Here is a 27095-nt window from a genome sequence, read left to right on the forward strand (position 1 = left end):
TAACCTATAAGCACCAAGTTTTAGCCATTGAATGTTAGTCACAACTAAATAGGACTTCAAAGACTGCAAATTGCAGATCTAGATTTTTGTCAATCTCCCCTAGGAAGGACCTCACCACGTAGGCTGTACAGGCCCCATGTTCAAGAGAAGAACAACTCAGCAAAAGTGCATGACTCAAGAGGACCTGAATGCGGGAAACATGAACACATGTTGGTATGTGAGTCACCCTTGGAGTTAATTGTGTTTGGTGAGAACGGGAAACTATTGATTCTGCAATATGTCCGAAACTGAAAACCAGGCCGAGTTTTGTGCATGATTACATCACCTGAGGAGTCTGCTCTCCTGTCTCTTCTTTCACTGTTTGGTTTAAACTCTACATTAAACTACCTTCCCTCCAGGCATGCAACCTAGGTGTTAATGTCTAGATTCAAATTTGTCATTAAACTTTATCATTCTAGGCTGAGTGAAGATGGAAAAAATGTTTATTCTGCAGTTGCATTCAAATGCAGACCACAGTGACAGAGCTTAGAAACAGCACTGCCTCTTACCTGCATCTCTTGTCTTTTGCAGCTCTTCTGCAGTCATCGTTGTTGTCTTTGTACGTTCCTGGGGCTATACCCCCTCGACCTGCTGGAGACGCGCTTCTTAATGCACCCCAGGATCCCATTGGCCTTCTTGGTCACCAGGGCACACTGCTGCCTCATGGTTGTCTTTGTCATTCACCATGACGCCCAGGTCCCTCTTGAGAGAGCTGCTCTCCAGAAGGTCAGTCCCCAGCCTGTCCTGGTGCCCGGGGTTATTCTTCTCCAAGTGCAGGGCCCTGTACTTGCCCTTGTTGAATTTCGTAAATTTTTCTCACGGCTCAGTTGTTCAGTCTGTCCAGGTCCCTCTGGATGGCAGCATAGCCATGAATAGTGAGTACACCTCAAGATGCAGGTGATTCCCATATATACTGGGAATGTGCAAGAGCAGGTATTCTCTTTTGGCTACTTTGTTCTCTGCCTGGGAGACTTCAAAAATCAGCCACCAAATCAGTCACCAAATGTTATTTCCATATCCAATTCTTTCATAAATTTCATTTTTGTTTGATCTTCAGTAAGTTTTTCAATAAATTTTGTTGTTATATAATTATATAAATGGTTTGTGGTTCACTGTGCCCCTTCTGACCTAGGCTTATAAGAAAGGCAAAACCTTCAAAACTGTTCATGGAGGTGGCAGAACATTTGCCCATCAAGGGATATTTGGATAAATAAATACTTTCAAAGACATTTTGTAGTAAATAGTTCAAAATCCTTTCAGGAAAAAAACGGGGTCTCTGACACTAGCTGTCTGTAAACTTGTCTAGATTGCAGCATGGTGTGTTCGTCAACAGCCTCTTACCTGGGTTTAGCCTAAGTGACAGGAACACCCTGGCGGCTGTTGTGCACCTTGTGCTGACGAGTCATAGTTAGTTAATTTAGTAGGGCTTTGAGTGCCCACAGCAGCTCTTGGTGAGCTCCCTCCTGCTCACCAGTGTCTTCCTTACTGGTGAGGACTACGGTGTGGGATGGTGTGGTCACCATGCAAGGGTAGGTGCCTCCCACTTGGGTACACGGTGTAAGGGCAGGATTGCACCCAGGGGCTCAGTGCATGCCAGGACAGATAGGGTGCTCTGGGCTCAGCGAGACTTTTGGATGATCTAGCTGAAGTGAGGCACTTCCTAAGCACATAAAACTTCCATGGCTTGGCCTGTTGAGTGTCAGCCAGCTACAATGATCACCCAATGTTCACCTGGGGAGTCTCAGCTGCCTTGGTCAGGTTCAGCTGTCAAAACAGCTGCTGGCACCAGAGCCAGAAGCAGAATGGTATAAAAAAATATGTTGCTGTATGGCTGGTTTAGTGTCAAATGTCTCAAACTGATTCTGACTTGCTGCCATAGAAGGATTTAACTGCTGGTGACTTTTTGTGTGACACAGCTATGGGATCTAATGCTTGCCTGAACCACGAAGAGCTGAACCTGGTGACGGGAGCATGAGAGGGATCAAAAGTTACTTTTCTGTTGCACTGGCACCTGACACCCGTGCTATGCAGGCAAAGGCTGTTCTTTGTTCCAAGACATTCAGTTCCCATCTAGCTGACAGAAATGAACAAGTAAGGAAGGAAAATATTTGGCTGTAGAGAAATGAGCTGTAATTTTGACTCACATTGTAGAGTGGCGTTCTGCAGACCACGTGGGAAAAGTAAATCATGACAAAGTTTTGCAGGAATACTTTGGCATGGAGTTGCTTGGATGAGCAGCGTGTTGGAACATGAAAGTCTTAGAGGAAAGGACTGATAGGCTGTTAAAGGCAGGCTAAAAGTGATCTCTATAAAAACAGCTAGAATAAGAGGGCGTTTTAGAAGCAACTGTAGACTTGTATCTAGTAGCAAAGAATGGAGCGGATGGAAGAATCTGGCTTGGGACACTGTGGTAGGGGAGAAAGGGAGGATAATGCAAAAGGAAAATGACTGGTGCTACTAATTTGGGTGGGTTTGCAGTATTTCCAGTAACAAAGCCCACAAGACTTGGCTGAGAGTGTTACAGAAACAAGGCCGGCTGAGGAAGCTTAAGACTGCGGGGTAGGCTGGAGTGGGGCTTCAGAAGATGGTGGCTAAGGGGGGGTATTTGGAACACAGGCCTGGGCCCACAGCGGAGCAGTGTTGCACCAACTCCATTGAAGATGAGTGGAAGCTTTAGAGAAACGGGAGATGGAGGGTTTAGGAAGAGTGTAGAGCTGGTGGCTTGATGCTCGTGAGGAAGCGTTTTCTGTTTGGCTTGCCTGTATGTCAGGAAACTTGGAAGTTCTGTTTTGGGAAAGTGAGTTACTGTCATAACAACAGTAGTTACAAATCTGCTTCTGACTCCCTATAAACATCAAGCTGAGATGACAGGAGTTGAGCACACGTTCTCCAGAAACTCAGCAGACATTTGAAGCACTTGACCCCCAGATGCCACCACTGCTCTGGTTCTGAAGGCACCAGAGGTGACAAAAACCAGCGCAGCTCCCGTGTGCTTCGCTGCCTGTGCCTGACAACCTCTGTGTGCGAGCGGCCAGGGCTCAGCAGCCCGAAGGGCGAGCGCCCCGTGGCCCGCGTCCCGCCGCGGGGCTCGGCTCCCCTCAGGGCAGCCGGGTTTACCTGGTGGCCGGGCGGGCGGCGCGGCGCGCGGGCGCCCCCTGGCGGCCCGTCCGGGGAGCGGCGCCTTAACCGATACTCGTGTGTCTGGTTTTCCGCACAGTTTCGCCCCGAATATACAAAGGGAAGAGCTGACTATTTATTTATGTATTTTGTTTTAGCTTCTGCGGTAACGAAGCAGTGAAATGCATAGATAAATTTTAAAAAATCTCTTTTATAGAGGAAAAATAGCAGTGGTACTATTGAATACAGAGCATCAAGGTGTTGAAGTAGTCATTAGACACCCCGAGCAGCTTTTGGAGATAAGTTGACTTATGTGGAGCTGCCTGGGACAGGAGCGGGGAGAGACACCCTTAATCTATACCTAAGCCCTTCCTTGGGGTAGAAAGGGACCTATGCACTCTGGAAGAACTTGAACTCCCTTTCTTGTGTTCTCCTGGCCTCCCTTCGTGGGGAGAAAGAGGAAGCAGTTTTGACACGCAGTTAAGAACTGTGGAATATGCCCAGTTCCAGCAGGGGTGCATGTGGTTTTGAATTTCCACCTCTATCTGCTTTTCTTATCATAAAGTTTTGTGGGCTTTTTTGATTAGTGCAAAACACTTCCTCTCCCTACTGAACCTGAATTTAGTCTAGAATATAAGTCTTTCACTTAAATCTTGAGTTTTCCGATAACATCAGCAACATTTTTTTTTTTTTAAATGATGGTTCTATTGAATAGACTATTGAATAGATTCTAATGACTCTTCTATTCTATTGTGGGAGCAGAGCTGTCCGGTGCCACGCAGATGGCAGGTTGCAGAAGTGTCCAGTCAAGTCGGTCTAAAGACTTAAAGACTGAGGTGAAGGGAAATCAAGCAGCTGATTGAGCTTATCGAGGATGGTACAGGAAGTCTGTGGTAAAGGAGAGCTCAAGTCCATGACTCATGAAGCAAACTAGCTGCTTTTTCTTTTCTCTCCCCTCTCTCTAGAAAGGTTGCTTTTAGCATTAGAAACTCACTGAGCCCTCAGAAGAAATCATTATTAACTCTGCATATACAGTTTCTCCAAATTCATCACATAATTTGACCCTCCTGTTTGAGATGTGCAATGGATCATTTTGCATATATTTAAATTTACTTTTGTTCAGAGTCGAGCATCGAAATGCTTTAGCCAAAACACAGGCCCAAAGTCCTTTCTTTGTAAAGTTCTTCCTGCAGCAAAGATCAGTTAATTTCAGGTTTTAGCGGCTGGACTTCATGGCCGGAAATGACTACAGAGACTGAAGTTCCTCATAGCCTGAACGCAAAATTAACTCATAGCTTAGTGCACTGAGGAAACACTTTGTGTTTTACGGTGACTTGCTGCACTGCGAAATACGTTGAGCCCAGAAATGCATGAAAATCCAACCTTGCAGTTGCCGTTGCCTCTGGACGAGCAGAATTATGGAGCTACCGCAGCACGGACGAGACGCGTCCCGCGTGAGTCAGTGTCAAGACACAGTCCAGCAAAGAGAGATTACGTGGTTGCTGGTGTGCTTTGCTATGCCAACCTAATAAACTTCATGGACTGGTTCATTGTACCAGGTGAGAAGCTATTTTCTCTTTCTAGGGAAAAAGCAATTGAAGTTCTCAATAGCTCTACTTACTCCTTGGCTGGAAATGCTCTGTGCTATCATGATGTGCTCTTCTGCCTTTTTAATTTTCTCACTAATCTGCTTAGCCCAATTGGTCATGAAATTTCCAGTTATAAGTCTTAAAAGGCAAGCATAATGTTCAGTTATTAATGGTTAATGGAGTGCTTATAAATCTTACACATTTCACAGACACGATTTTTATATTTTTAAAACTAAACCTCTTGTAAATAGACTTGAGCCTACAGGGCAGCTGGTCTATTTTTGTGTCTGCAGAGATTTGGCTAAGAAGCTTCTCTTTATTTTGTACAGCAGCTTACGATGCCTTCTCTGGACCTAATAGATTAGTTGTGGCCTTCCTTTATTGCAGAATAGTGATATGATTTCCTCCTCATTAAAAATACAAGAATATTATCTTTGTGCAGGATTGTTTGGAGGAGGTTTGGGTATGACTTTTTCATGATCCAGTAGAAACAGTGAAATTTTGGTAATGAGTAGAACATGATTATATAGAGAGAATGGAGACTCTGGTCCCTGAGCACCACCTACCACTTAACTAATGAAATATAATCTTCTTTCAAAATCTTTCAAAATATTTTGGTGGTTTTTCTTATTTTCTTTTTTCCTTTTCTTTTTCTTACCTTTTTTTCTCCTTTTTTTTTTTTTTTCCTGACCAAAGACAACATGGACAATAAAGCAGTGCTTCCAGTAAAGTAGTGAGAAATCTGTTTCCTTTGCTCCATGTAAAATGAGGTCTGCGTAAATTTGTTTGCTTAGCTTCGTTCCTAAATATCTGCCATGCTTCCTGAGGGCTGACGTAGAAATTAGGAGGGCAAAAGAAAACTGCTGTAAGCTTGCTGTATTTGACTGCTGAGTGGCTTGGAAATCATAAATCCTTTACCCTTGGAAAAAAAGTCCCAAAAATGGATTGTTATATTTGTAATTAATAACTAGTGTTCCTACACAAACAATTCATCCTAGACCACCTAGAAATTGAGGTCGTTCAGCCTGTATCCTTAAAAAGTGAGAGGTTAATGGGATTAGGAGTTCCAACCTTTCTTTTCTGAACCCTCCTTCTTAACTGCACATGGAAGAGGGAAGGAAGCAAGCAGGGCTGCATGCTGGGCAGTGTTGCGATAGAGCAACTGTAAGAAAAATAATGAACCTATGAATCCTGTTGTCCAATAACCTTCCCTGGAGAAGGGGAAAGCCAGGAGCAGGACCAGGCTGGCGGGAGCACCTGCACACGGAGGTGTTGGGCACCAGCCGGGGTTTGGTTCATTCCCGGCTTCCAGCTATTCCTTGGCTGGAATGCTAGGAGCGTTCATTTCCTGCTAGGAGCAGGATGTTTCCAGGAAAGTTTGTGAAATAAAGGTAGTCTATGAGATAACAGGCTCAGCTGCTTGTCTGTGAGATACTTGTGGTGATGTATAGAAGTGCTAAAGCAGAGTAGGGCTGGTGTCCAGGACTTTCCAATTACAGGCCTGGAATTACAACGTAGGACTGAGCCACTTTTCCGTTAACTCTCTGCCCATGTGGGCCTGGGGGAGAATATAAATGTATATTTTTCTCTCCAGTTTATACAATAGCAATATAGGTTTGCTTTGTTTGTTTTTGTACTAGCGCTGAGCTGTGTATTTGCCATTAAAACACTTTTGTCTGAAGCTAGGTCAGTTATTTCAGTTACATGGAAGAGAGAACTTGTGTGTGTGTGAATGAGACGATGTTGCAGTTCCGATCAAGTCTTTTATTAGCTGTGGTTTTTACTAAACACTGGGTTAGTCCAAAGTGAAGTTCCTGTTGTACCATATTTCTCGGTGTTCTAATCAGCTACTAGGAAATAATAGAGAGTTTAGTTTGTTCCATTTTAATTATTCAACATCTTGCCAAAGACAGACCTACAGAAGTAATTTGTCACTTTACACAAAATCACCGACTGACTTAAACTTGTGATCCCATTAGGAGTCACTGAATGCAGAATGTCAGAGCCTCACTAAGAAACTATAAAATCCCCTGTTAACTATTTATATGCTGATGTACTGATGGTTCCAGAGAAATAGAACAACTGTGATTGAAGTACTGTGTAAACTGACTCTCAGAAGATCCAGACAGTAGAAGATGTACACATGAATTATATCTATAGTGATAAGAAACTTGAATTCTGCATGGATCTGTTTATGGTAGGTTTGCATGTAAACCAACAAGCTAAATGTACTGCAGTTCTTGCATCTCCTTTTCTTGGAGTAAATCTTTGAGCTGGCAAATGAACAAGATCCCAAGGAGGGAGCGGGGGACTTCGCTGTCATTCAGTGTGTACTCTATTGCAGGCATCCTGCTGGATATCCAGAAATACTTCAAGCTTGGTGATGGGGACGCAGGTCTATTGCAAACAGGTAAAAAGATCTCTTTATTCCATATAATTTGCTTTGCTTGCATTGATGTAGCCTGTTCCTAAAATACAGTCTAGTAACTTATTTCTGTTAGCTCCTTCTAATGTGTGGTGTTGCTCACTTCCTCTTGTGGGAAGACTGACTAATATTTGAAATTAAGAGTCCTAGGCTTCAGGAAGAATGAAGTGCAGTCCTTTAAAAATCCCATATCATGTGATTCATAAAAGATCAAGGAATGCTTCAGTTAAGGAATATAGAGCTGGGATAATTTGCCCATCTTTCACCTCCACCCTAAAAAAAATAACTGCTTTGTCTGAGGAATGGGGAGTACTATAAGAATAACTTGACCAATATTGTCTTTGCTCCTTTGATTTGCAGTCTTTATCTTGTGTTACATGCTGGCTGCCCCCTTCTTTGGATACCTCGGTGACCGTCAAAATAGGAAAATCATCCTTGGGGCTGGTATTTTCTTCTGGTCTGGCGTAACATTAGGAAGTTCATTCATCAATGAGTCGGTATGTTGACTTTTTAGGCATTTGTACCAAAATTATCAGCCTAAGCCTTGCTGGAATTTATGGAGTCCTCCTGGGATCGTTTCTGGAAAAGCTATTGGAGAGCTGTGGATATTGGGATCCCAGCATGGGATAGTGAGGTTTAGGGGAGGCAGTAGAGTGGCTAGACGTTACTGTTGCAGTTACTGGGATCTTAATTCTGTCCCAAATTCTTGCTGTTTGGGTCACTAAGCTGTAGAGGGCTAGTAAGCAAACCTATGGCCTGTTGTCCGTATCCTCTAATTCTCACTAGGTGCAGTTCTAAGAAGTCACTAGGGTGCAGGAGGCCCAAAGCCCAGGGGCAGGATGCCAGGGAGACTGATATGAGGGGAAGTAACTTATATGCAAAAGACAGCTGAATCCTTATCTCCTCTGGTACATTTGACTCAAAATTGCACCCCTAAGTAAGCTTTCTTCTCACATATGCTTTTGGAATTACAGTATTCCTGGATGTTCTTTCTTTCACGAGGCCTAGTTGGCATTGGCACAGCTAGTTATTCCACAATAGCACCTACCATCATTGCAGACCTATTTGAGGAAGGAAAAAGGACCACAATGTTATCAGTCTTCTACATCTTCATTCCAGTTGGAAGGTTGGTTTTCTTGCCATTATTATTTATTCTTATTCTCTCTGACATGGCCAGCATTTCTGTGATTTTTGACCCACTCTGAGCCTCAATTAAGTAGATTTTCTTATATGTCTCATCTCAAGCTCTTGCACAAGGATGTGTTACTTCATTAGGACAATTATGTAGAGCTAATTAGGTTTATTCTCCTTTCAAGGAGAATGAAGAACCAAAACTCAGAAAACTGGTAGATTTTGAATAAAATATTGAAGCAGTACTGAAAAAAATGTGTGTGGAAGCCGGTCTTTTGTTTGTTTTCTCTGTGCTCTCCAACAAGCTCTCTCTCAAGCAGCTAAAATTCATTAGGGCTTACTGATTATCCCTTTCTCTTGCCTTTAGTGGTCTGGGATATGTCCTAGCATCCAGCATGGCAAGTGCCACAGGAGACTGGCACTGGGCATTCAGGGTAAGTTACTTTCACTCATGGGACACTGTAAAACCATAATCTTGGCTGGAGTTTGGATTGTTCTTCATTGGGTTAAAATTGGTGAGTGGTGGAACAACTTTCTACTGTCTGATCCTACATGAACATGGCATTTAAGAGAGCTCCTCCTACAGGACAGGTGGAATCTGGAAGATGTACACCTAGCTCGTGCAGAAGGAAGGCAGGCAAAAGTGAAACAACAGCAGCCACCAGGCAAGAGCAGGTTCTGGTGTCCTCTGCTGAGGATGCACTTGTAATGGTTGCCAGTAGACCCAGGCTTCTTCAAATAGAGGCAACTGAAAGTAAATTATCCTCTTACTAGTGGCATTGGTGGTGTTCTCCAGGAAAACAGAGAAGGGAACTGGTTTATTATTATTATTCGTTTTCTGAAATTAAGTTGGGAACAACTTCCATTATTTGAGGAATTCATCACATCACCATGATGTCTGTCCATGCTGAACACCTAATCCTTTGAAAGGGCTCTGTGAGATCTTTCTAACTTATCTATAAAATGAACTAGAAAGTACAGGATGAGAGAGGAAGGATGTCTGCTGGAATAATAGTCTTGATGATCCTTGCATTGATGATTAAAGTGTGCCAGGATAGTTTTCTTTCTCACATGATTTTCTTCAAAATCAGAGGTAGTGTTCATGAGTCTGTAATAACTGGCGAGGAATCTATTGTCTTTCCTCAGAAGTCTCCAAAAGTCACTCTTCTTCCTTTAAGTATGACCTACAAAATATAACCTACAGACAGCAAGTCATAGCTATTTCTGAGCATATATGCAGTGTCTCCCATATGTAATTTTAACACTGAATTTGAATAGCTATGGAGTTTTCAATACAAGAAAAAGGTGTCTCTGATCTAACTAGCCTTATCTCTACAGGTAACTCCTTGCATGGGAACTCTAGCCCTTGTTCTTCTGATCCTGGTCGTCCCTCGCAGGACCCAGAGAAGGACAGAAGCGCACAGAGCACTCAGCATCTCCGGCACGATTCGAGTAGCAGCTGAAAAACCAGGTGTACAGGGAACTGGCAAGACAACTTGGTGTGAAGATGTCATATCGCTTGGCAAAAAGTATGTGATTTTTAGCTACAAAAGTTCCCTCCATCAAAAATGGCCATTTCACTAGTAGAATGATGGCCTAGTACAATCAAACCCCAGTACATTCCTCTCTCCCATGCTGCATACAAGATGATTGAAACAACATTAACAGAATCCTTCTTCTGCTCCTTGACAGGAATGCTATGTCAGACTCAGTATGGTTTAAAAAGGAATTACACATGTGTTGTAACCAACTAACCTGCAGATGGCAGATGACCTCTTGCTCACAAGCTCACGGAAATTAAATTCAGTGTGAGCTGACTTGCAGGACAGTCGGATACTGTTTGCAGCAGGTTTCTCATGCAGTGGAAACCCTTGCAGAGGCAGGAGGAGGAACTGGATGGGGTTTGGGAACAGCAGGTGCCGCTGTGCACCTGTGCCAGACCTTGCTCTGCGCTTGCACGCTGTCAAATCGGAGTCAAATGCTTTAGTAGACAAAGCCTGTCTTGCTTTTTGGGGATGTCACCTTGCTTTGTAGTCGTCTTCTGAAGGATTCAGAGCTTTCTAACTGATAGATTGGATTTGCATCCAAGCAAATTACAGAAATTACCTTAGCAAAAGCTGTCAATAAGATCTGCTAAAGCTCAGGAACAGGGTGTAACATGAAATTGAAAGGTTGCTCCCTTAAGTAGCTCTTTATTGCTCAGTTTCAAAAATATAGCCTCATGCAAATTAAAATTGATGCTTTTTACTTATAAAATTTCTGCAAAGATTGTCTTGTTACTGCTTGAAATCTTGGATATTGAAATCCTGGAAATTGGTAGGACTTCCCTTTTTCTTCAAATTTCCCTCTTCTTTCAGATTGCCCTAATATTTTTCTTGTGTCTTTCAGCTGGAGTTTTGTGTGGTCCACCCTGGGTCTGACTGCCATGGCCTTTGTTACCGGAGCCCTGGGTCTGTGGGTGCCGCTGTTTCTCTACAGAGCTCAGCTTGTCCAGGGCCTTGTATCCCTGTGTCTCCAAGAGTCATGCAATTCACCCAACAGGTGAGGTGTGCACAGCTGTGGAAACCCACATGGAAATGCTGCCTAGTGCTTCCAAAGACAAAGGGTGGGATGTGACTGGGAATCTTCCAAGCTCCCCTTGGCATTAGCAATGGCTGGGATCCTCCTCTGCTATATACTGACCCTCGACAAATGCTCTCCATGCAAGTGTACATATCTAGCCCAGTCCTGGTTCTGGTCCCTACTTGCTGATGTGTTTCCAGGAACTAACTGCTTAGTGCATTCTCTTTCCAGATAATTAAAGGAAAAGCAGTAATTATACCTTGGATATGTTTTCTGGTAACTGAGTACTCTTGCTTTTCCCAGTACTTAAGTCACATCTAAAGAAGTTTGAGTTGGGGAAGGGGGAGGTATTCAGATGGTTAGCCTAACAGGAGATGGTCGCTGCAGCAAGGCTTAAACATATACATTTTTGTCCATTTCCAATACAGGCTTAAGCCTAGTCTGAGAGGAACTGCCAATTTTCAGGTAATGGCAAGTATGTTGAGAAGTTCTCCATAGGTCCCTAAACAGTAAATGTAATCGTCCTCCCATGGATGCCACCACTGACACATTATTTGCTTGAGCTCAGTGTAGTCAGGGAAGGAAAGCTAAACCTTCAGTCAGTCTCTAAAATTTCCCTTTTTAAGCTTAAATTGTTAGTTCTTGGGCTATTTTTCTAAACTAGCTTCTGAATTATTATTCTACAGTAGTGTTGTAGGGCAGACGTGGTCTTCAGGGAAGTAAAAGGGAGCACCTGATAACTTAACCTCGTGTAATGCATCTTACAGGATGCTTTAAAAATAACCTTGGCATAAGCTAGTGCCAGAGGCAGCATAAGGTTGACTTTAGACTGCTATTCCAGAGGGATAGAGGGGGGGGGGGGGAAAGCTTAATATAAACAGCTCTGTGAGATGTGTAACTGACAGTGCTAGGAGATCTAAGCTGCACATTGCTGTGTTTGCCTAGGGATGCTTTAGGGATATTATCTTCTGAGACCATTCAGCAGTTGCAGGCTTTGTTTAAGGGTCAGGGCTATGACACTTAGACTCCCTGGAAATACAAATTCCAGTGGCACTGTAGCTGAGTCAGGGCTCAGCTCTTTCAAGGTAGGTAAATAGGTGTCGTGAGGCTTGAAGCGCTGTCCTTGTGCAGCCCCTTTTGAGCAAGGAGATGGATACCTGGGCTTTCTCTGAGCCTAGAAGGCCCCACAGCAGCTTCCCCAGGACCAGACTGCTCTCCTCTCCTGCCTATCAATTACACTGTGCTCTAATTTTGTGTTGGCTGTTCTTTTTTCTCCTAGCAGTAGCTTCAGTGTGGCTGGGGCTTACAGCATATGAATTGTCTAAGCACAATTCCTTGAATGCTTAGATAAACGAATGTCACCTTGGGATCTGCATCTGCCAGCCAAATCTGTAAAGTAGTTATTCTCCCTGTTCAATCTATATTGTCCCTAACAAGCTATAGTGAGTGATGGATCAGAACACAGAAAAGAAATACCCTGTGGTGGGTGTTTTTTCTACAGTTTGTAGAGATATTAATGGAGTTCTTCCTAATCAGTTGGGAGGAAATGAAAAGATAGATGCATGACAGTTTAAAGAACCTAGCTGGTTCCTTTGCTTCTTTGCTTTGCAGGCGGAGAAAGCTTAGGACAATGTACTGAACTTACCCCACGTAGCACTCTGAAATATTTAAAAGCACTTGTGCTCAGGACATTATGCTTCTGTACCTGTCTGCCTCATGATGCATTAAACAGTCAGTGGCACTGCTGGGCTTGTTTCAAGGGACTCACTTTGTCATTAGGATCTCATCAGGGACACAGAGAAGAGCCTTTGTGGAAGTCCCTTTGGAAGCTAAATTTTCTAAGCAATTAGAACACACGCTCTCTGAAAACATGAACTCGCCCTGCCCGGGGAGCACAGACACTTGAAATGCAGTGCTCAGAAAAGGCTGGCAGTGCTGCCCGGGCTCGCTGTTGGGTTTTCTCCCCACCGTTTGGGGAAGTGGTAGCTGCTTTGCAGAGCTGAAGTGACTCATTTCAGTTACTAACTGTGCTAACTGGAGGGCTATACTCATTTAGATGTGCGTGATTCCTTGCGAAAGGATCTCTTCCAAGACAGCAGATTGTGATACAGAGTTGTTCCATCTGTGTTTAGGGATGATTGAGCAGATTGGTTCCCAGGTTAACCAACATGACTGTAACTCTTCTAAATCCCAGCAGGTCCAAGCCAGCTTGCACTGAGAAGGCTCCTCCGTGAAGCCGGGTGCACAGCCCCTGCTCCGCGAAGGGCAGAACAGCAGCATGGAACAGCCCAGGCCCAGCTGGGGCTCAGGCTGGGGACTAAATCAATTTAGAAGGAAAGGGAGGGTTGGATCAAGTGGAGCTGGATTCAAGTTACCCATTAGAGATTTGTCCATTTTGTGTGGGGTAAAACACAGGGCTGAAAAGGAAGGTATAAGGTGGTGCATGTAACACCATGCTTTTTCTACTGTACAGTTTTACTCTGCTCAGCTGAATCCTTTGCTTTGTCACCAGCCTGATATTTGGAGGCATCACCATTGGGACAGGAATCTTGGGTGTTGTTGCTGGGGCAGAAGTTGCAAGAAGGTTGAGGAAGATTAACAGTAAAGCGGATCCTCTGATCTGTGCTGCCAGCATGTTCCTTTCTGCCCTGTGCCTCTACGTAGCTCTGGTTGTGGCCCAGATGAACATCCTTCTCACTTTTGTAAGTGTTAATCTATTTATCATTAGCAAAAAATCTTCTGGATTAATGGGGAGATAGGGAAGGGGGAGGAAGAGGAGTGATTTTGCAAACTCCTCATCAAGGTCATCATGAGCCTTCATGATTTGTGATAAGGTAGTCAGCAAGCTGAGCACTGAACCCATGGCCCTGGTGCTGCCCATGGTTTGCTCTCTGCTCTCCTGATATGCATGAACTGGCCCAGGAAAGAGAACAGGCAATCAGCGAGTGTTATACATGGGGACTCAGGACCTATGGAGCCTCCCTACACACCAAAGACACACATTTACACACCAGGACACACACCAGATACAGGCTTACTGATGTGTGTAGTTAGCTGCACGAAGCTGGAGGTTTCTCTATCCAAAAATATAGTCTCAATCTTATGTAAATTTTTAATGCTGTGACTTTAAATGTAGCTAATTCAGTATGCGTATTTCATTTTACTCCCTGAATACTTAAAATTGGTCTTCTAGGGACTGTACAATACGTGCAGTTCTGGCTAAGAATAATTTAGCCATCACCTTCAATGCCTCAGATCACTAGCTGATCTTCAAAGTCAAGCTTTTGGCAATGCAACCTGAAGTATAAATCACTTAAATTCTGTCCTCAGTAAAGAAAACAACAGAAACCTACTGGAATGATGAACAGCTCCCAAAACTCCCTAAAAGAGGCAAGTCACTGTGAACCTTATTTTAACTATAAGCTGGTAACAGCTAGGAAAAGACTCCAAAGTGATTTTATTTTATTTTTTTTTCCCCCCCTAAGACTCTGTAGTTATCCTTACCATGATTAACATAAATAGTAGGATCCACGTAAAGTTAATTATAGCAATCAACACTTCTCTGCTAAAGGGTATTTTTGCTTCTAGGAATAGAGCTTATTTAGAGAATTTTTCCTTTTGACTTCTTGGGAGAGCATATTCCTATGGAAAAACACCTTTCTGCCAAAAGTAAGAGGCTAATGGCTTTGTGTGTTTTTTTTATACACAAAGCAAAATGTGAAGCTGAAATGTTTTGAGATATTATTTATTCATATTATATATTTTATATATAAATATAATATAAAATATATGTCTCAAGAGGTGAGATCTAAGGATTTAAGTGCCAAAAGACTTTGCCTTTTTCTTTCTCTGTATTTTAGGTTCCCTCTTAGTCCTGCTCCAGGTAGTTCTTTTGTCCTTTTTTTAATCACTAAAAGTGTAGCACGCAATCTCCACTACTCGTTCAATTTAGCACAATGTGTTAGATGAGTTAGTGTATCAGTTTGGATTTTCCTTTTCCAAAATACACGTTTTATTAGAGCTGACAAATTGAAATGTGTTTGAAACACTTTTCCCCTTGCAAACAGCACTCTGATTCCAAGCAGTGTAAGAGGAAATTCTACACTGGGATACAGACAAGTGTCACCTTTAAGTTTCTTTCCCAAGGGCAGAACATCTGGTCTTTTAATTAGACCCTTTGCTTATTTATTTATTTTTGTATTTGCTTGATTCAGGTGTTCCCACAAAAAATGAACAGTCTGTATAGTAATAAATTGCTTGTTGTCTAGGCACCTGTTTCTTCTAATATTTTTACCTCTATAGCTGCCTAACTGTGGCCTTCTCTGGCACCAGCCCTGCCTCTCCTCTCTTTCCAAACACAATCTGACACCAGTCCCACCAGTGTGGGAATTGGAGTGGCGGCCCAGCTGCCGCAGCGCGGCTGAAGGTCCCTCTGAAACAGATCCTACATTTGTGTAGGGCACTAGCAGGAAACCGGCTTTCCAGTCACTGTTTTCTTGGGCACTGGTGTTAGCAAACCTCTCGCATCAACCTATCACATCATGGTGTGGCAGTTATAGAGATTAAAAAATGTCTATGCGTCAGCTTGCAGAAACTGTAGCTTCTGTATGAGGCTTTTTGCTGCCTGAGTGGCTAATGAAGGGGAGCAATGAGCTGGGTTTCATGAGCCATGGCCAAGGCTGGCAGAAATATTTCCAAGTATGAGAATTCTCAAGCTAATAGGGAAATATTGCAGCACTTACCCTGCAACTTGCCTTTGCGGGAGACGTTCTGCTGCTGTTGTCTGTAAAGTGCCTTCCTGAGGGGGTGAGAAACCAAAGAAATAGTTGATCAATAAGGTCCAACCCTACTGATGACCTCCTCTTTTTGCCTAGGCATGTGACTATTCAAAAATAGTGTGTTTGGCACTCAAATGGACTACAGTGCAATTTTCTGTTCCCTTTATATACTGGCTTTAGGTATGAATGTAAAAACTTACCTACAAAACAAAATGTTCTTAGAATGTGGGACGTTATTTTGATTGCATCCTGTGGAGACCAAATAGGTCTAAGTCTGTTCAAAAAAGTTGGACATCCTGGAGAAGGTGAAAGAAATAAAATATGGTGTTTCAGTCTTTTCTTGGTACACTTAAGAGATCAAAACAGAATACCCTGACACACTCTGCAGAGTGATATACTACCTTCCAAAAATGTCTGAGTTAAATTTTTCTAGTAAATCTACAATTCCAATCTGCATGAGACCTGAGGGAAGAAAAGCTAACAGAGCCAAATCTCTAATGTTCAGACAATTCTGTATTTCAAAATTACTTTCTGCAGTATGAGTCCATCATATTTAGCTGTGGACTCTTATTTTTATTTATTTATTAGTTATATGTAACTTTTCATTAATTTCCCAATCACTGGAACTATCTTGTTTCCTAAAGATGAATTTGACATTCTTTTCTCAGCATAAGGCATGATGTGCCCTTGTTTTTGGAGGTATGTGGGTATATGGACATATATGTGGTGTGTCTCCCTGTTTCACTTCAGCCTGAACTCTCTTGATAGCTATGGCACAACTTGACAGTATTCACAAAGTTCATGCCAGGAGAAATATCTTTCATCTCATCAGGAGACAAAGAAAAAGACGAGGTCCTTCATGAGTTTGCCTTGAGATAAGGGGGTGAAGGGCTAATATTTTGTAGTGTCTTGCAAGACTGGATGGTGTTGATTTCTGCTGCAAGCTGACTTGCCAATGAAGTGAACTGTGTGAAATCACCACCCGTGTTAACAAACGGGTTTCATTTTGGTTTTGGCCCAATTTTGGGAGCCTATGGGCTATTATTGCTACCAGCATAGAAATGGAAGAGCATGACTGCATCCTTTTCTGGCAAGGACAAGCCAGCCAAGGTCAAATGAGTGGGGAGAAGTGGGATATATGAATCCAAAAGCTAAGACATAGTCAAAGTCCATGTGAAAGTATCATTTGCTGGGAATTTTAATGAAAGGAAATTACGAGTGGAGGATAGATGCTAAAAAGCTGAAAAAAAGGGCATCTGAAGGAATGGATATGTGGCTAAAGGTCTGTACTCACCTACAGTACAGGAGAGGGGTAGTTATGACAGGAAGATGCAGTGATTTTGTAGGTCTGGTTCATCTCATTGAGAGTACTATCTCTCTGAAAACACCTGATATTTTGCCACTGGGACTTTTCTAAGGATTGTATTTTCATCAGCTGGATTCAAGATCGTGATAAAGACCCCTCCAAAAACATGCTGGCACCTACTGCTATAGAGACATGTGTAGGGTATTCACAAGACTCCAAGGGGCTCTGTGGCCTGTGGGGCTAAAGAGGCTCTGCAATCTGGACCCACTCTGCTCAGCTTTTGTGCTTTCTCCGAGCAGTGGTTAGGCCCTACAGCCTGCTCAAGTCTGTCTAGGCCTGTCTGGGAGAGTTAATCTTTTCTAGTACCACAGGTGTAGGAACTCCTGGGAATTCTGCCCCTTTTTCCTAATGGCTGGGTCTCCATCTGTGGTGAGTTAGGGAATTCCCACAGGGCACCAAGGTTTCCAGGCTGCCTATTTTCTAGGAGACCATTTCACTTCGGAAGCAAAATACAGCTGTGATTACAGGTTATTTGGGAGGGTGGTATCATGATTCCTGCTTTGGCTCTCCTGCTAGGGATCTGTGACATGGAGCAACTCCTGTACCTTCTCTGGTCACTTTTCCCTGCATTTACAGTGAAGGCAGCGTTTGAAGGCATAGAAAGAGTATATGATTAATTTATAGAAATGAGTATGTACAGCAACTCTTATGGAGACAAGCATGGTCAGTGAGCCTGCTGTTGTCTTTGGGCTAAAGAAGGTCAGTGTATGCAGTCGCTACTTTTTTCTCTTTTTTTCTTCTTTTTGGCAGATTTTTATTGCATTTGGAGAACTGTTTTTATCTGTAAACTGGGCTGTTGTGACAGACATACTGTTGGTAAGTACCTGTGAAACTATTTGCTTATTTCCACATTTTCTAGCCTTTTACAGCATAATATTGTCCATGAATGTGTATCTTGGTGGCTGAAAGGACCTGTTCCCTCTAGGAAGAGATCAGTGAATGCTTGCTAAGAATATACCCATTGGCACCCTGTTAATGTCAGGGAGGTAATGTAAATGTAAAGTGTAGTGCTGGGAAGCAATATCAGTAACACTGCAGATGTAGCAGAGCAGTAGTCCAAGCTCAATGTAAACTCAGAAATAAGATGTGCTAGCTTGAGTGAAACCCTTGCAAGTGTAACTAGCTAGTGCTTTTGTATTCCTGCTAGTCTGAGTTTTCTGTACAGCTCTGCAGCATTGGATGTTTGCCAGAAAATAGTCTGCACCAGAGGGAGGATCTCTTCCTGTCTGCGCTTTGAAACTTATTTAAACTTACCTATCTTTCTCTATAAAGCTGATAGGCCAGTTTAAACTGGCCTATCTTTCTCTACAGTGTGGCACAGATGAGACCCAACCTGTCTGCTTTGGGGGAACTTCTTCTGTAAGATCAGAAATTTCAAGCGGGATGCTCTCAGGAGAGAGGGAGATTAGGGAAATGGAAAAATAGTGGAACTGGAAAAATGGGAACTGGAAAAATGCTGATGCATCTTCTATTTGGAGAAGACAAAGCAGAGAAAGTTGTTTAAGGCCACCAGGACAGGTGAGAGCAGACACAAAGTTAAGGACAAAGCAAAATACCCGCTCTCAGGCTGACTTGCGGATAGCACCTCAGTTATGGAACACTAGTAGCTGAAGAAAGCCAAATCCTGTAAGCATCCTGTATTTTAGGTAGCATTATTCCAAGAGAGTTCAAATCCATTTGCAGATTGCTATCACAAACTCTACTGTTGTAATAAATCTTTTATGCAAGAACCACAGTGGAAGCACCGTTATGTAGCACAGCATGCAGCAATGCAGGACATGTCACAGGAGTTTAGGGCAGTAAAGAGACCTTCAGGCCCTTGCTTGAAGCCTTAGCTTGTGAGGAAGAGTCCACATCACTGCTGAGGTTGCTGTCACTGGCAACATTCAGTCACCCAGAATGTGCAGCCTTCTCGGATGATGAAGATGGCATCGCTGGGTTGGGCACTGTCAATTTAAGGCTGGGCAGCTAAGGCACAGGCAGCTCCTTCCCACCGAGCCTTTCCGAACCCAAACTGCAAAGTGTTTGAGGAGCTGGGCTTCACTCTTGGGCTTTAGGTAAAGCTACCTCATACTCCAGCGTGCAGGAAATCTATTTTGGGTGTCGCTGCCATATTCCTGATCTGTGTAAATCCGTAAGAGAAGGAAGTTCTTGTCTCTTGAGTGACTAACATTCCTTCCACTGTATTCATTTTAGAAATTATATATTTTTTAGGTATAAGCAAAACTGTATCAGTTAGAACAAGTAGTAAAGTGAGAGGTTTTGCAGAGCCGAGCTCTTCCATCTGTAGTACCGTGTTCCCCCTGAGCAAATGTACATTTACCATCAATGTGGTTTGGGTTGGAACTGTTGAATTCTATTTTTTTTAACAAAAAAAAAAAGATAGCATTTACCTGAATTTGTGGATGTCTGCACACTCAGTAGCAATCTTGCTTGGGGTTTCTGTTTTACCCCGCTGCAAACCTGATGGGTTCAGTATATTACTGCTATTATATTGACTAAAGGGTGCCACAGATAACGATAATAATTTGTCTTTTTGCATTGTTTCCTGTGCAAGCTGGTAGAATTTCTGATAATGTGGCTGGATTTGCAAATGCATGTTCTTATTCTGCCATCAAAATGACTTTTCTTTCTCCTCAATGGCAGTGCTAACCAGACACTGTAGCTAGGAATTTATTTATCCTGCAACCTGTGGAGCTGAAGACAAAGGCAGATGCTGGCTGAATGATAAGGACTTTCTTCCTTCGTGGCTAATGCATCAAGATTCATTGCATGTAGCAACCTTTGTGCCCCTTGTTCAGCTGTAAACACGAAAGTACCTCTGGTACAATGGCAGTCAGGCAATAAGGCACAAGTGGAGTGGTGCTGTAGCTGCCTTGGCTACGACGCTCCAGCTCTCAGGGTACGTGGAGTCTCTCATGTGTGACGTGCACCATCACTGAGGTACTGGGACTTCGTATTTTAGGCTTTTAGCAGCTCCGAGTGTAGGAAATGCTGGAAACTGCAGGGTTGGGAATGCTCCTGACGTGTCCCTGTCTTTGTCTGGACGTGCCCTGGGAGATGCAGGAGCGTTTACCAGCCTGTCTGTTCCATCTGCTTCTCTAGCTGACAGCTCTGTCACAAAGTCTGCGGGAGGATCTATAAGCCCTCCAGAGACAGCAGGACAGGGATTGCAAATTACATGTTTGGGGCACCCTGCCTATCTGTCAAGGAACCCAGGCTGAGATCTCCACGGAGATGACAGCGTGTAGGATGTCATCCGCATCAGTGACGCGACCTGGGTACCTGGGTGGTCACCTTGGACAGCCAGAGGCTACGGCTCTATCGAAGTCCCTGTATCAAAGTTCCCTGTACAAAAAGCCCTGTATGTGGCAGTGTTTGGTTTCTTCCGCTCCTAGCGAACCCTATAGTGCACCTGGCTCTTGCATATTGTTTCTGTTGTGCAGAACAGCCTTAACAGCAGGACGAGCAAAGTTTTTGAGCTGTAAGGGTTGGGGAGCTTCCTACCCTTACATTTTCCTTGTCACAGCTTTGTTCCACGTGTCTCTTGTGGCTACAGATATGACATGTTAACTAAATGCAGGAATAATAAGCCAGCAGTGCAGGGCACTGAGCAGGCTAACGTGCACCGTGGCCACAAGGAAAGAGCCATCGGACTGCGCCTTCCCATGGCTGAAAAGGATTTCAGGTCTCAGATTTGCCAGTCTCACGGGACTGTGTTCTTAGACGGGCAGGAAACTGGATGCAATGTGCTGAGCGCATGTCATGAAAACTCTTCTGTAACTCTGAAGTCCTCAGATAGCCCTGCTTTAAAACTTATTATTCTTTAAGCACTCTAACTATTCCTGGTGAAAAATACGTGTTTTCAGCATAGTTACAGTTACCTACTTTGGAGAGACTAGGAGTGGCAAGGGCTGCAAGCTAGCTGTATGTTTGCAAAGTAAAAAGGGAGGTGGTGTCTTTTAATGAAACTGCTTTGTGTCAAGTCCTACTACTGTGTGCAAAGAGGCTGCTGTAAGATGCTGAATAATTTGCTTTTCCTTTTTGTGGCCGTTTCCAGTTGAGGGGCATTGCCAGTGTGGTTCTTTACTGAAATTGGTGCAATAAAGGGTAAGGAGGACTGAAAAACTCTCACCCAATGGAAGAAGTTGTATGAGCTCCCAGGAAAGTTCATTTCTGAAGAGAGGGATATTGGCTGTAGGGAGAAGGACATGTCACTCTCATAGATGGGTCTCTGTCATCCCAGGAGGGTACAAGGCATGTCATTGCTTATAAAAGCCTGACTATGGCACAGACTTAGTAGAGAGGGATTAGAGGAGAAATAGCCAAGTTAGCTGAAATTTGTGCTAGTAATTATTTTGGGACAAATATGTGTGTTTTCTTTCTCATTTTAAAGTGCTCTGTTACATCTAAATAGGATGTTCAGCGTCACTTGCTAAGGAAGAAAGTCTTACTGCCACCAGTGTTTGCTTTCTCAGTTTTTAAACCATGGATTTCAACCAAGTTTCATAGAGATGGAGACTTCTAGAAGGCCTAAGTTCACACAAGCTCTATGAAAACAGGAGACCTCATTGAGAAATATTCAAAGTAGCATGCCCCAGCAGAGCCCCGTTTTAGGGAATAATCCTTTTATCCACATCATCTTGTTTGTGCGACATGTAGGCTGTCCATGGAAAACACTGCAGTAGCCAGAATGAGTAGTGAAGCCTTGTGATTTACACAGCATTAAATCAGTCTGTCCTCGAGCTAGTCAATGGCTACACTAAGGGCAAAGAGTCATCTGCCCATGTGGAGGAAGACATGCTAAGACATCTGCTGCCCTTCCCTGGAACAGATGCTGGGCAGGAATATAAACCCATTACACGTGACTCTAATTTCATTTGGGTTGTCTGGATGCTGTGAAAATACCATTGAGCATTTACATGCACAAGGTAAACTCGTGCACGAGGGTAGTTAGGCTGGGACAGATGTTCCTGTTGCAGGTTATCCATACAGGTGTAACTTCCTTTATGAAGATTGAAGTCTTTTTAAGTTTTTCCTATGGGAAGAAACAGAGGAATAGGAGATCTTGGGAGTCTTTGATATGAGCAAGTGGTTGCAAAACAAAGATAGGAAGGGTTAAAATAGTTTCTGACTCATTATTCTGACAGTGAATGCTTTGTCTGTGAATGTACTGTTGAGAGTGAGAAACCCAAATTCTAGAGTCATCCTGTACCTCTTCAGGTACAGTTGATCTCTACTAGCACAGACTTAAAGCCTCTATTATCCCAAAACGACCATATTCCATTTCTAAAAATAGTTATAATGACTCTGATGCTTTGCACAGTTCGGGGCACACATTACCTCTTCTTCTTCAACTTGTTATTTCAAGGGCATGCACTCAAAAACACAACCGTTTTGAGGAGTCCTTATTACATAGCTATATCTCAGGTGCTAGCCAGCAAGAAGCAACAAACTTCTGTCATCAAAGCTGTCCTCAAACCACAACTAGCCATCTTCTGGTCTGGAAAGGCTGGTCCCCTCCGTTGCTGGAAGATCGCAGCTGGTGTCCTTTCAACCAAATCTCCCTGCAATGGGCTAGGCCAGGGCTGCTGCCACAGGCTCAGGAGCACGTTTTGCTCGGAGGCTGTGGATGCTGAGTCTCCTTATTAATACATCAGTAAGATTGTGAGGGTTACTGACCACGCTTTCCTCTTCCTGGTGTGACCAGCAACACGCTGCAGTGAGCCTGCAAATGGTAGCAGGGGAGTCATGTTGTTCACGCTTTTCTGCCATTCCTCCTTTTTTTGTGTTTTTTTTTAACATTTTTTTTTCCTAATAAAGCATCCAGTGTACTCTTTGTATCTCCAAACTTGCAAACAGCGTTTGAGTAAATAAAACTGTATATATTCATCTCTAGAATGTCATATATTTCCATTCATGAGATTCATTTTGCTAATACTCATAGTTCTGTGGGTTTTGCTTTGCTCTTTGTTTCAGTATGTTGTGACACCCCGACGGCAGTCGACAGCAATAGCCCTGCAGATTTTGGTGAGCCACTTGCTGGGAGATGCAGGCAGCCCATATCTCGTTGGGATTGTAAGTGAATTCTCTGCTTCGCTGAACTTTCTTTAGGGACTGAAAGACAGACAGAATGCTAAATAATTCCTGTCCAAAGCTAGAAATTATTCAAGTTGTACTTTTGATATAGGGAATATGAAAGCAACATTCTTCTAAAACTCTTTTTTTCCTGAATTGTTTGAGTTCAACTGTTGGTTCTGTGAGATTGTAGGCCTATAGAATATATAGGTGAATAATCCCATGAAGCATGTAGAGACTTATTTTGATTGAACATTTGCAAATTCATTTTTTTAAGACATTAATCTTTGCAGTGACAGTTTCTCAGGTATTGTACTCATTTACATGCTTTCTGCTAAGTTAGTGAGGAGTTTTGTGGAGATTAATCAAATTTAGATATTGAAAACTGAAATTCTTGGTTCAAATCTTTAGTTACAAAATCTTGCAATGAATTAAAATTTTCTTGCAAATGCTACAAGAGTGATCTATCTGGTTAGACCACAAGCAGATGTTGAGGAGATCCCTCTCTTCCCACCTTGGCTGAGCAGCAGAAATCCCTGCTGTCTAATCTGCCTGGCAGACCAGAGGGTCCATTTTCACTGGGAGGTTCTTCCTGGGTGGTTATAACTAAGCAGCTCTATTTGAGGCAGATGAAGAAATTTTTACTTATTGGAACATACTATGAAACTCGTGCCCTAGCACTGATAAGGCTGTAAGTACAGGGGTAGATGATAACTCATCTCCTTGTGTCATGAAAAATCCCTGAAATAATGCACCAAAATGGGAGCTATCAGTAAAGCTGAAATACTGAAAATGAGAAAAACTGTAGTACATCCTGCGCATTCTCCCTTCCTTTAATATTCTATTGATTTGTGCCTCCTGCTTGAAGGAGGAAACTGTTTGTCTCTTATCCAGAGTTACTCGGCGTTTTTGAGACACAGGTAGAATCAGGGCTTCCTGCTGCCTGTGCTGCTGTGCCCTGCGAGGAACCGCGTGCAGAGCGCTCGCTCTGGAGTCCCTCGCAGGCAGCTGCCTTAAATAGCAGCTAATTGAAAAGTGTGAAGACAAAAAAGTCCTGGTATATACCAATGAGCTTATCCTCAGGTAACCTCGCAACTTTGCGAAGAGCAGAGAGAAGTTCAGGAATGAGCCTGTTGTATGTGCAAGTGTGTGGTCCTGGGCACTAAGCACCCCTTTGTGGGTTGCAGGGCTTCTGTGAAGCACAGCAGCAAATCTGCCCGTGCCTGCCGTCGCCTAAACACGGCGTCTTTTGCATTCAGGTTTTGCAGTTGTTTACTAACCTCCTTCAGCTAACCCTTTAGCTTAAAGCCTGTCTGGAGATTCAGTGAACACTCTTCCTCAGAGCCTGTTTTCCTCGCTTTGAGCTCTAGAGATTTCCCTACTGAGCATTTTAAATTAAATGCATTTGGTTTGCATTTCGGCCATTATACCTGCTCTAGTCCCTAGGTACCCATTTAGAGTTGATCGTGCTCTTATCTGCCTGAAACTGTCATAAATAATCATATTAAGCCAAGCAAAGGGTGAAGAGTCTCGTATTTGTGTACTCCAAGTCACGCAGCATATTGTGACTATCGGGGACAAACGTGGAATAAAAATTACTGCATTTAACATTCATCTTTTCATTTTATACTGCAATGAGATTTTAATTTAATGGATTAAATAGTGAATCTTACTGAGTGGGTTCCCTGGAATCAGCTATTTTTTTTTTCCATCTACAAAAATAAAATTAATGTGGATCACTTATAACTTTTACAATCCCATCCTACAGTCGGTGTAAGAAACAGCTGCCTGATCCCACCTTCTCCCTAGTTTCTCATCATGTCACTCCATGACTCCTCAAATGCCTTTTGGCTCCAAAGCAGACTCCAATCTTGTCTCTCAAATCCATTCCCAGGTCTTTCCTTTTTAATGAGTGCTGTTGCTTGTGCACGTGGCTGATACCAGTTCCTCGTTTCTATCCATTTGAGGCTGATTGGGGATATACTGATAAAGTTTTCAAATAACATCAAGAAATGATGATAGTTATTGCCAAATACTAAATCTGCTCTGTGCTGGCTGTCTGGAAATGGGTTAGAAAATGGTAAAAGGAGCCAGTGCTCTGAAAAAACACCAAAACTGAGCAGATTCTGAAAGCATCGGAAGGCCATGGCTGCAATACTGTCACCTCCTGTGGTTGGAGGCACTGAACACAGAAAGGGAGATGAAGCTCCTGGATGAAACAGAAGCCAGTCAGTGGAGAAGCACAGAAGTTCTGGCACTCCGTTTGACAAATGCAGGTTTCAGGCTTTTCTTCCCTGTCTGCCCCGTTCTGTTCTCTTCAATGCCTGCACTGTGACCGATCTGCTGAAACCGAAAGGGTGGTGTTACTGCGGATAAATGACAGCACTGTTCCCTCCCTAGATCTCCAATGCTATCCAGGCCAAGAATCCCAGCTCTTTCCAATGGAGTTTCTGGAGCCTACAGTACAGCTTCATCATGTGTGTGTTTGTCGGTGTCTTTGGAGGAAGTTTTTTCCTCCTGACTTCTTTCTACATTGAGGAAGATCGCAAGGAAGCAGTGCAGCTTTGAGGTTTCTATGCATCTTTATAACTTTTAAACCTGTATCTGATTATTTTCTGTACGTACAATAGCCAAGTTAATGACTCTAAATTTACAGCACAGACATCCTTATTATACTAAAGCCACAATAGTTTCTACATGAAATAAATGCCAAACTCCAGTCAAAATCTCAGCTTAAGCAAATCTCCTGTGTTGAGCACGAGAGACTTTGCAAAACACAGAAAGGTCAGGGTGATGTTTGTACTGACACCTTTGCAATGCTGCAGTGTTTGGAGGCAATAAAACAGCTTTACTGCAAGCAATGCACAATTAAAGACTTCATGGAAGGTGTGGGTCTTCCTCTGTCTTTCTAAGCCCAGCAGAACCACTGTTAATTCTCTGTAATACTTCTCAATTTTGCATGAAAGAAGTCATATTCAGACTGTAAAAGATGGAGAAAATATGCTGAATTGGCAGGAACATCATCCTTATTAGCCTGGTTTCATATAGCTTCCTTCTGCTCTGACTTGGTTTTCCAGGTACCAGGACTGAAGGCTGCCTTTCAAAGGAAGATGAACTCCGGGACAAGATATGCAAGGATGAAGAACCTCTTCCCCTTTTTCTTTCCTTTTGCTTAATGAGATACAATTAGAGAAAAGGCCAAATGGCAATTTCTCCATATGGCAGGAAAAACCTGCATATTGACTTTTTGGATGCTTCTGATTGTAAGTCCAAAATTGCTACTGAATTGGCACATGGCAGCACTCCCCCATCTGCGGAACAGGCATGAATGGGCTGGGGAGCTGCAGAAGGCAGCAGACAGATCTGCCACGGACACAGCCATAACCTAGACCAGACAGTGGCATTTAAGGCAAATGTCTCTTGAAGATTAGGATGGGAGGCCTATGAATCCTTAGCAGGATAAAATTTGCCTTTAGGATTTGGAAAATGTGGCCAATATAAGTAATATATTCAGTCATCTGAAATGACGAAGAGATTAGTCAAGGCAAGTGCCAGGTTTGAGAGTGGAGAGTTGTAATTCTCCATGTAATATATTAATGCCTTTGTTATAATCCTTTGAGGCTCTTCCATGCAGTGCCAGGCTTTGGGTGAGTATCTCTGCACATGAGTAAGCAGTAGTAGCTGTAAAGCCACTTGAATGTAACTATCCAGCTAAGTTCTGATCTCTAAAGAGCCCCAGCCTTTAGATATGGTATCTATTGCTGTAATATTGTGCCAGGTGCCAATTATGACATGATTATTTTGGGGGTGCTGTGGTTCCCTGCAATGCCTTAAAGCCAAAACCTGAGGCAGATTTAGCAAGTACAAGCATTGGGAATCTTCCCTGCATCTTCTCATAAGCCATAAGGATCATAACGCACAATATTCTTCTAATGAGTGTGACTAACGTCATTAAAAATAGCATCATATGGCAGCTGCAGGGTTTTTGTTCTGTCTCCTGATAATCAAAT

The 27095-nt window shown here is 43.1% G+C and overlaps 1 protein-coding gene across 1 annotated transcript; it reads left to right on the forward strand.

The window, feature by feature from the left end:
• Positions 1 to 110: 110 nt before the first annotated feature.
• Positions 111 to 26732, forward strand: SPNS3 (sphingolipid transporter 3 (putative)). The gene is made up of 13 exons (XM_026050188.1): positions 111 to 213; positions 4547 to 4715; positions 7090 to 7155; positions 7531 to 7667; positions 8145 to 8296; positions 8669 to 8735; positions 9640 to 9830; positions 10690 to 10842; positions 13376 to 13565; positions 17758 to 17823; positions 22987 to 23085; positions 25486 to 25654; positions 26163 to 26732. Exons 1-12 carry the CDS (start codon positions 208 to 210, stop codon positions 25651 to 25653), a joined length of 1464 nt encoding a protein of 487 aa, XP_025905973.1. The 5' UTR covers positions 111 to 207; the 3' UTR covers position 25654; positions 26163 to 26732.
• Positions 26733 to 27095: the final 363 nt, after the last annotated feature.

The sequence above is a fragment of the Nothoprocta perdicaria genome, unplaced genomic scaffold, assembly GCF_003342845.1.
Source record: "Nothoprocta perdicaria isolate Ctin4 unplaced genomic scaffold, notPer1 scaffold_66, whole genome shotgun sequence".
NCBI classification, from domain to species: Eukaryota; Metazoa; Chordata; class Aves; order Tinamiformes; family Tinamidae; genus Nothoprocta; species Nothoprocta perdicaria.

Excerpts from the sequence above, each read along its gene's own strand:
- SPNS3 (XM_026050188.1), top strand. Across the intron at positions 4,716-7,089 it reads GGACTGGTTCATTGTACCAG|GCATCCTGCTGGATATCCAG; the intron begins GTGAGAAGCTAT and ends ACTCTATTGCAG. Across the intron at positions 8,736-9,639 it reads ACTGGCACTGGGCATTCAGG|GTAACTCCTTGCATGGGAAC; the intron begins GTAAGTTACTTT and ends TTATCTCTACAG.